This window comes from Babylonia areolata, chromosome 28 (genome assembly GCF_041734735.1).
Source record: "Babylonia areolata isolate BAREFJ2019XMU chromosome 28, ASM4173473v1, whole genome shotgun sequence".
Lineage (NCBI taxonomy): Eukaryota > Metazoa > Mollusca > Gastropoda > Neogastropoda > Buccinidae > Babylonia > Babylonia areolata.
Genome location: NC_134903.1, coordinates 7,861,498 through 7,871,497, shown reverse-complemented (window position 1 = coordinate 7,871,497; position 10,000 = coordinate 7,861,498). Strand labels below are relative to the sequence as shown.

At 44.6% G+C, this 10,000-nt stretch overlaps 1 protein-coding gene across 1 annotated transcript in view; it reads left to right on the top strand.

Annotated features, from left to right (window-relative positions):
• Window positions 1-10,000, top strand: part of LOC143301774 (C-type lectin lectoxin-Lio3-like) — an 11,945-nt gene that overhangs the window by 1,662 nt on the left and 283 nt on the right. The window contains exons 2-3 of the mRNA XM_076616164.1: window positions 1,897-2,044; window positions 9,527-9,720. Of these exons, the coding sequence (XP_076472279.1) occupies window positions 1,897-2,044; window positions 9,527-9,720 (342 nt within the window). The remainder of the gene's footprint in view (window positions 1-1,896; window positions 2,045-9,526; window positions 9,721-10,000) is intronic.

Genomic DNA, 10,000 nt, shown 5'->3' with positions numbered 1-10,000 from the left:
TCTATCTATCTTCCTTTCTTTCTTTCTTTTTTTTATAATACTTTTTCGGTTTTTTTTATTTTCTTTCTGTTTTTTCTGTCTTCCTTTCTTTTTTTCTTTGTTTTTCTTTATTTTTTCGTTCCTTATGTTCTGTCTATCTTTCCTTCACTCCCCCCCCCCCCCCCCCCCCCAGGTCTCCCCCGCCCCACCCCACCCCACCCCCTTGTGATAAAATCTGTTTATTAGTAAAACTAGTAATAAGAATGTTTCTTTTCAGTCCTCTCTCTTTTTTTCCTTTTTTTTTCTTCTTCCTTTCTTTCTTTCTTTCTTTCTCTCTTCTTTCCCCCCTGTCTATTTTCCCGATCCCCTCCCCTCCACCCCCATTCCCTCTGATGACTTGTGTTTATTGATGGAAGTAGCAAAAAAGCTCTTTCTTTCTTTTTTCTTTTTTTTCTCTTTTCTTTTTCTTCTTTCTTTTTTTTTTCTTTTTCTTTCCCCCTATCAATAGATTTCATCGCTTGTAAAGAAGAGCCTTCCTGTCTTACTCACTTTCTTTTCCATATGTCAACAATTGTGTAGTTGTAGTAGAAACTACAGTACTTTCTTCGTAGTAGTAGTTGTTGTAGTGGTAGTATTGTTGTTGTATTTATTATTATTATTATTATTGTTGTTGTTCTTGTTCTTGTTTCAAATACACGCTTGGAGTGTGACAGACGAACCCGGGTGTGGCTGTGTTTGGATGACTTGGAATGAGCGGCGTGGGAGCAATGCCACTGAAACGGTGCAGATGACTGAGCAGACAAAAAAAAAAAAAAAAAAAAAGCATGCGAACATGATCGAGCCATGCATGTTCAGTTCCGAAGCAAGCAGTCTAATCCCCACTGCTGCTGCGCATCTGACGTCATTTGACTGATTTTTTTAATATTTGAAACAAATGTTGACGTTTTCTCCTTCCTGCGATCAATAGATGTGATTGTAGTGGACGTAATAACGCCGTGTAAATCATGTATTTTGTGTGTTTTATCATATCTCGGTCATACTTTATGGTAAAGGATGGTAAAGGAGACGTTGCCATCGCTTCAAGCACACTGCAGTACACGTTAGATTTCTAGATCTGCTCGAACCAGTCTACAAACTAGTGAAAGAAACGATCGATTTAATTTTTCTTTTATGGTCATTCCAGTTAATTCAGTGTCCACTCTAGAATATTCATATAAGCAGTAAACACGTCGGATATGCAGTTAGTATCACTGTATGTGTTCTGTCCAAAATTGTATTTCTTTCCATTACATTGTGAACAAGAAAAACGAGGTCATGTCGTCTTCGAACACAACCTACCTCCTAGTAGCTCAATGGGAAGCGGTTTTTAGAATTTTCGGATTTCGGAATGAATCTCCGCGAAATAAACCGTTAATGATTCGGAAATACAGCTTAATTCGGGAGACTTACAACCTGTTATTGGTATGACTGTGAAGACTGTTTTTCATAGTACTATGTTTAAGCCAAAGTACTTCCAGAGAAAATGGCAATGTTGAAGTTTAACACAGACACACACACACACACACACACACACACACACAACCGAACTCCGGTTTATAACATAGACTCACTTTGTTTACATAACTGATTCAAGATGAAGATGAAGAAGAAGAAGAGACATGAAGAAGACAATGATGACGACGACGACGATGATGATGATGACGACGACCCTGATGACGACGATGACGATGATGATGATGACGACGACGACAAAGATGATGATGACGTTGATGATGACGACGACGACAACAATGATGACGATGACGATAATGACGACAATGACGACGACGACAACAATGATGACGATGACGATAATGACGACAATGACGACGACGACAATGATGACAATGATGATGACGAAGATGATGATGTCGGCAGTGCACTCACTGCAGTACGAGCTGTACCGTGAAGCCATGACGTGGGATGACGCGCGAGACACGTGCTCCAGGGCCAACCAACGATTGGTGCACGTGACGGAGAAACTAGAACACACCCGGATCCATAACTACCGCCTCTACATTTTCGAGTGAGCGCTGTGTGTGTGTGTGTGACTATGGCTGTTTGTCTGTCTGTCTCTTTGTCTCTGTCTCTGTCTCTGTCGGTCGGTCTCTTTGCCGCCCCCGAACACCCCCCAGCCCCCATTTCTATCTTTATATGCCTCTAACTCTGAATCTGTCTGTCTGTCCGTCTATCTCTGTTGTTGAAAGACCGTCTGTCTCTCTGTCTCTGTCTGTCTCTCTTTCTCTCTCTCACTTTCACACACACACACACACACACACACACACACACACACACACACACACACACAGTCAACACATACGCTCACGCAAACACACACATAGATAGATAGATAGATAGATTGTGTGTATGTGTGTGTATCATACTCTCTTTCTCTCTCTCTCTCTCTTTTTCTCTTTAACTATCGCACGGACACACAGACACACATACACACACACTCTCTCTCTCCCCCTCTCCCCCTCTCTCTCTCATTCTCCCTCTCTCTCCCTCTCTCCCCCACTCTTTCTCATTCTCCATCTCTCCCTCTCTCTCTCTCTTTCTCTCTTTAACTATCACATAGACACACAGACACATACACACACACACTCTCTCTCTCTCACCCTCCCCCCCCTCTCTCTCTCTCCTTCTCTCTCTCATTCTCCAACTGTCTCTCTCTCTCTCTCTTTCTCTGTCTCTCTCTCACTCTCTCCATCTCTTCTTCTTCTTCTTCTTCCTCGTTCGCCTCCCATTAGATGAGCAGCCCGGTGTCCTCGATGAAGGCTGCCGTCCGTCGCAGCTCCTCCAGGGTGCCGTACAGCTTGGCTTCCACTGCTGTCGGTGTTGGCCAGTACTTCCTCCTGGATGCTGCATGCGTCGTACAGTCTTGAAGGATGTGGTCGGTTGTCATTGGTCTCTCACCAAAAAGGGCACTCTCCACTCTGTCCAATGCCAAATTTTGTGTGCATGTGGTGGAGCAGGCGGTTGTGTCCAGTCCTTAGGCGAAAGATCTTGACCTGTTCCCGTCGTTCCAGCAAAAAAATGGTATCTGTCTTCTGGGTTATATTTGGGGTGCTGGAGGCGCCACTTTATTCCTTGCTGTGCCTTGATGATTGTCTTGATTTCATCGTATGACACCAGTTTGCTGGCCTGCTACTTCTGTGCACCGTCTTTTGCCAGAATGTGCGCTTTTTCATCCCTCTCTCTCTCTCTCTCTCTCTCTCTCTCTCTCTCTCTCTCTCTCTCATTTTCCCCCCCTCTCTCTCTCTTTCTCTCTCTCTCTCTCCCTCTCCCCCTCTCTCTCTCATTTTCCCTCTCTCTCTCTCTCTCCCTCTTTCTCTCTGTCTCTCTCCCTCTTTTTCTGTCTCACTATCACACTATCTCTCTCCCCTCCCACCCATACCTCCCTCCCCCCCACACACTCCCCCTCCCCCCATCCCGACTCTTTCACGCTCCACCGAAGCATCATGTATCCACCACCACCACCCCCTACGCCCCCCCCCCCCACACACACACACACCCCGCCCCTCCTCCCTACCCCCCCCCCCCCCTCTCAACCTTAGTCCAACGGAGCGAGTCACAAATCAACAGGAGGAAATGACGCACGTGGTACGCGCATGTCACTTTCTGCAAGCGGTTAACATCACTTCCTGTTGTGTATTCCCACCCCCACTCCCCACCCCCACCCCCTCACCCCTCAGAACATTATGGGGGAAAAAAAGGAGAGGCAGTTCAGCTCCTTCCATGACCAAACACACTCTCTCTGTGAAAGTACTGAGAGAAAGAGGGGGGTGGGGTGGGGTGGGGTGGGGGGTGGATGGTGGGGGGGGGGGGAGGGAGAGAGAGAGAGAGAGAGAGAGAGAGAGAGAGAGAACAAAAAAAAATCAATGCTGCCAGTGCGCGCGCGTTAAATTGATTACCGTAAGGTACCGTTGTTTTCTCAGTAAACGCCCTTTCCCCCTCCTCCCTAACTGATCGGTCCAATGTTTGTGCGCACCAGGTACAACGCCATGTAAACACACACACACCACCACCACCCACCACCACCCACTACCCCCACTACCACCACCATCACCACCGCCACCCCTACCAACCAGTACCCCCACTACCACCACCACCACCACCATCACCTCCACAACCACCACCCCCACCAACCACCAGCCCCACCACCATCACCACCACCATCACCACCACAACCACCACTACCACCACCCTTACCACTACCCCCACTGCCACCATCACCACCCCCACCACCACCACCACTACCATCACCATCATGGGGGTGGGGGTGGAGCAGGAGGGGTGTTTGGTGGGTGTGGAAAATAGGAAAATAAAATCGGTGTGTTGCATAACTTGCTTGCGTGCATTTAGCTTTATATGTGTTGCTTTATTATTATTATTATTATTATTATTATTATTATTATTATTATTATTATATTTTGGTCCAATCTTTGTCATCTTGTGTGTGCGTTGTGCTCGGCTGTGGTCTGAGATATTGTGTGTGTGTGGGGGGGGGGGGGAGGGTTGGAAGGGGGGGGCGGAGAGTGACGAGTCTTTGGAAGCACGATTGATTTCTAAATGGATGAATAAAGATGCATTGTATTGTGCTGTGTGGCGTCGCGTTGCGTTTCGTTGCGTCACGTTGCATTGTATTGTATTGTGTTGTATTGTATTGTATTGTATTGTATTGTTGCGGTGCGTTGCATTGTATCGTATTGTATTGTATTGTATTGTTGCGTCGCGTTGCATTATATTGTATTGTGTCATATTGTATTGCACATTATTGTATTGTATCGTATTGTATTGTATTGTATTGTATTGTATTGTTGCGTCGCGTTGCATTGTATTGTATTGTATTGTTGCGTCACGTTGCATTGTATTGTATTGTATCGTATTGCATTGTATTGTTATTGTATTGTATTGTATTGCATTGTGTTGCATTTTATTACATTGCATTGTATTGTATTGCATTGCATCGTTATTTATTGCATGTATTGTATTGTAATTGTATTGTATTGCATTGCATTGTGTTTCATCGTATTGTATCGTATCGTGTCGTATCGTTATTGTATTGCATTGCATTGCATTGTGTTTTATTGTATTGTATGTATGTATGTATAGCATTGTATTGCACTACGTTGCGTTGTATTGTTTTCTATTGCGATTTATTGTATTGCATTGTATTGTATTCTGTTGTATCATACTGTATCGTGGGGGTAGAGGGGTCATCTTTCATACTCATAGAAAAAGAAATTGGAACAAGCTACCCCACACACAGAGTGACACATGACCTAAGCGATTGGTGTTACTGAATACCAGGAGTCATACAAAACACCATGACTACCGGTGAATCTTGTCCTGGAATCACTCCCCCTGTTATTACACTGGACAGCCAGGATTTGGACAATCAGATAATAAATGGTGTACTGAGACAGTGCTCTAGCAACTGCAGGTAACATGTTCTGTTTTCATTATCATTTTTTTTTTTTTAAGTATATTGATTTATTCATTTATTTATTTTGCATTTCAGTCGTTTAGTCGTAACTTATAGATGATAATTTATACATTTCGTGGCCATGAAAATGTTTATGAGTGACTTTTAAAAATTCCACAGTGTACTGTATCTGACAGATTCGAATTCATTTTATGCGATGATAAGGAACCGTGTGCCGTGGAAGCTGCGATACATAGACCAGAAATGAGTGTGTGGAGGAGGGGGGTAGAGGAGGTGCAGGGTAATGTGTGTGTGTGTGTGTGTGTGTGTGTGTTGCAGCTCATGTACGTTTATATGTATTTGACTGTGCTTTCATAACTGTGAAACTGCATGTTTGGTGAATATCTGTTATGCATGTGTGGGTGCATGTGTGAATGTGTGTCTTCATGTTTTACATTTATTTGCTTATTAACATCAGTGTTGTCTTATTTATTTATTTTATTATTATTATTATTTTATTATTATTACCATTACTACTACCTTTTTTATATCATAATTATTATCTATTTATTTACTTATTTATTCATGTAAGCGTATCTATTATTTATTCACCTTTTTTTTTTTCTCTCAAGGCCTGAATAAGCGCGTTGGGTTACTCTGCTGGTCAGGCATCTGCTTGGCAGATGTGGTGTAGCGTATATGGATTTGTCCGAACGCAGTGACGCCTCCTTGAGCTACTGAAACTGAAACTGAAGGAACCGATAAAGGCCTATTTTTAGCATCCTAAAATTTAGGAAACTATTTCGCCGGCAACTTTATGTGCATGGATGAAACGATATTACCATAAGCAAATGTGGTAACCCATTTTCAGTGGATTTAACTCTTATTTTGTACGCTATATGTTGTTCAGTTTTTATGCGGATTGAGTCACCAGTAAAGCAAGATGCCATCATTTTGCTTTTTCCCCTCCGTTTTTTGGTCCCACAAACCATAAAAATGTAACCAGTAGGTGCAATGATTTAAGACTACGTCACTAGCATGCCATAAAGCGCTGTATATATATATATATTTTTTTTTTTTAATTAATGAGTCCATTAGCTCATTCCAATAATCACAGTCCACAACGATTCTAAATTCTAAGATAGGAATAAAACGACCATATTTTAAAAAAAAATAAAAAATAAAAAGGGACTTTTGTCCCCCCCCCCCCTCCCCCCGCCCCCCTCGCCCTCCCCTCCTCCCCTCCTCCCCTATACTGACAAAGTTACCCGAGAGAACGCCCACCTCCCAGCTACTTGCTCATGCCTCCCAGCTAGTTCATACCTCCCAGCTACTCAAACCTCCCAGCTACTTGTTCATACCTCCCAGCTACTTGTTCATACCTCCCAGCTACTCATACCTCCCAGCTACTTGTTCATACCTCCCAGCTACTTGTTCATACCTCCCAGCTACTTGTTCATGCCTCCCAGCTACTTGTTCATACCTACCAGCTACTCATACCTCCCAGCTACTTGTTCATACCTTCCAGCTACTTGCTCATACCTCCCAGCTACTCATACCTTCCAGCTACTTGCTCATACCTCCCAGCTACTCATACCTCCCAGCTACTTGTTCATGCCTCCCAGCTACTTGTTCATACCTCCCAGCTACTTGTTCATACCTCCCAGCTACGTGTTCATACCTCCCAGCTACTTGTTCATACCTCCCAGCTACTCATACTTCCCAGCTACTTGTTCATACCTCCCAGCTACTTGTTCATACCTCCCAGCTACCTCATACCTACCAGCTACTTGTTCATACCTCCCAGCTACTCATACCTCCCAGCTACTTGTTCATACCTCCCAGCTACTCATACCTCCCAGCTACTCATACCTTCCAGCTACTTGTTCATACCTCCCAGCTACTTGCTCATAGTATTTCGCTTCCCAAAGGTAGGTGTGCTTCTTCTACATGGTACTTTACGGTACTCGCCCGGTCTTAGCGGTACAAGAAAAAATAATGAGGTTATGAATAACTGACACGATCAGGAAACGGTTTTTAGTCGAGCGCGTGCAGTTGTTTGCAGGGGAGTCACAAAGGCTAGGTTGTTGGTACAATATAATTAGTTTGTCAGGCGTCGTAATAGTTTGCGTTGACGGAGTTGGGGCTATGTTGAATAATTGATAAAGTAAAGGAGGGCGGGGGTGGGGGTGGGGGTGGGGGGGGGGCTGCAGGACTTGTTTGTCGGCTTCTCTGTCTCTCTGTCTTTGTCTCTGTCTCTGTCTCCGTCTGTTTGTGTCGCAGTCTGTCTCTGTCTCCGTCTGTTTCTGTCTCTTTGTCTCTGTCTCTGTCTCTCCCTCTCTCTTTCTTTCTCTCTAGTTTTGTTTTTCTGTTCTCTTGTTGTTGTTTGTTTGTGTGTGTGTGTGTGTGTGTGTGTGTGTGTGTGTGTGTGTGTGTGTGTGTGTGTGTGTGTGTGTGTGTGTGTGCCTGAAATTATTTTTTTCCGTCTTCCTGTCTGTCTGTCTCGCTGTGTCACTCCCCCCCCTTCCCCCTCCCCTCTCATCTCTCATCTCTCTCTCTCCCTTTCTTTCAGTTACAGAGAAATGAAATGTTTTAAATGTTTCAAGGGAGGCGGGGCGGGGATGGTGGGTGGGGTGGGGGTGGGGGTGGGGATGGAGGGGAAATAACTAAATAGCTAAATAAAGAAGTTCCATAAAAGGAAAAATACAGTGTTACACAAGAACATCATCAAATGATAGTCTTAACTCACTCAGTACGGCCAGTCCTCTCTTCTCCTCTACACAGACCCATCGGATGTCCAGAGGGTGTCTGAATGACCCAATCTTTAGCTTCCGTCGTCAGAATTGTGGTATTCTCTGTCAACATTCACCTCTTCAGTATAAGAGCCTTCCGCTTGCAATATTTTAATGATGGTAATTGGGGTGAAACACTGTTAACGTCGTCCCTTTCGCCGTTCGTATGGAGAGAGTTAACTGTCATGACCCATAGTAAACAGTTTTCTGCTTGCTCCGTGTTATATTTTCTTTGTCATGTTAGTTTCTAGAAATGTCTGCCTTTGTCTAAAAAAAAAATGGAAAATAAACTTTGATACTGATGTGGACAACTGTTTGCGTTCACCAACGAGTCATTGATATGGATACTTATATAGCACCTATCCTCGGTCAGCGATAAAGATCTAAGCGCTTTACAAGCATTGAGTCATTGATCGATATGGACGATTATATAGCACCTATCCTCGATCAGAGACCAAGCTCTAAGTGCTTTTTACAAACACGGGGTCATTGACTGATATGGATACTTCTATAGCAAATTTCCTTCGTCAGAGACCATCCCATACCATCTAATCCTACTGAAACCCAACAACACCACGCAACTCCAACGCTATCTAATCTAACTCTACCCATCCCAAATCCACTCTGATCCCAACCACCCCCATCCTAGCTACTCATACCTCCCAACTACTTGTTCATATCTCCCAGCTACTTGTTCATATCTCCCAGCTACTTGTTCATATCTTCGAGCTACTCATACCTCCCCAGCTACTTGTTCATACCTCCCAGCTACTCATACCTCCCAGCTACTTGTTCATACCTCCCAGCTACTTGTTCATACCTCCCAGCTACTCATACCTACCAGCTACTTGTTCATACCTCCCAGCTACTCATACCTCCCCAGCTACTTGTTCATACCTCCCAGCTACTCATACCTCCCAGCTACTTGTTCATACCTCCCAGCTACTTGTTCATACCTCCCAGCTACTCATACCTCCCAGCTACTTGTTCATACCTCCCAGCTACTTGTTCATACCTCCCAGCTACTCATACCTACCAGCTACTTGTTCATACCTCCCAGCTACTCATACCTCCCCAGCTACTTGTTCATACCTCCCAGCTACTCATACCTTCCAGCTACTTATTCATACCTCCCAGCTACTCATACCTACCAGCTACTTGTTCATACCTCCCAGCTACTCATACCTTCATCATCCAACCCCCCCACCCACCCACCCACCCACCCCACCCCACCCCACCCCACCCATAATCCAGCCCATGATCTGATCCATGTGTGGTCTCCCGTCAGTGACTTCTGGATCGGGCTGAAGAAGCACGTGAACTCCGAGTTCCAGTGGACTGACGCCAAGGTTCCAAAGTTCACCGCCTGGGGTCGCGACCAGCCCGACAACCAATCAGCTTGCGTCAGCTACAGCGCCGCCAACTTCCTGTGGGAGACCCACAACTGTTCGGATCTGCTCTACTTCATGTGCGAGAATGACGGTGAGTAGGGTTGTCTTAAATCTACCGTGTTCAAAAATGATAGAATAGAATAGCATTGAATAGAACAGAACATGTCTTTATCACCAAGTGTACCGGGGTCACAAGGAATATTGGGGGAAGGGGGGTGGGGGGATAGTACATAACAAGATACGAACATAAATCGAAAATCATTCACAAACACAGATACAGTAGAAATTAGGATACATACAAGTGCATATCAATATAAAAACTCGTGCATACTCACACATGCACGCACTGCACACACGGACACACACACACA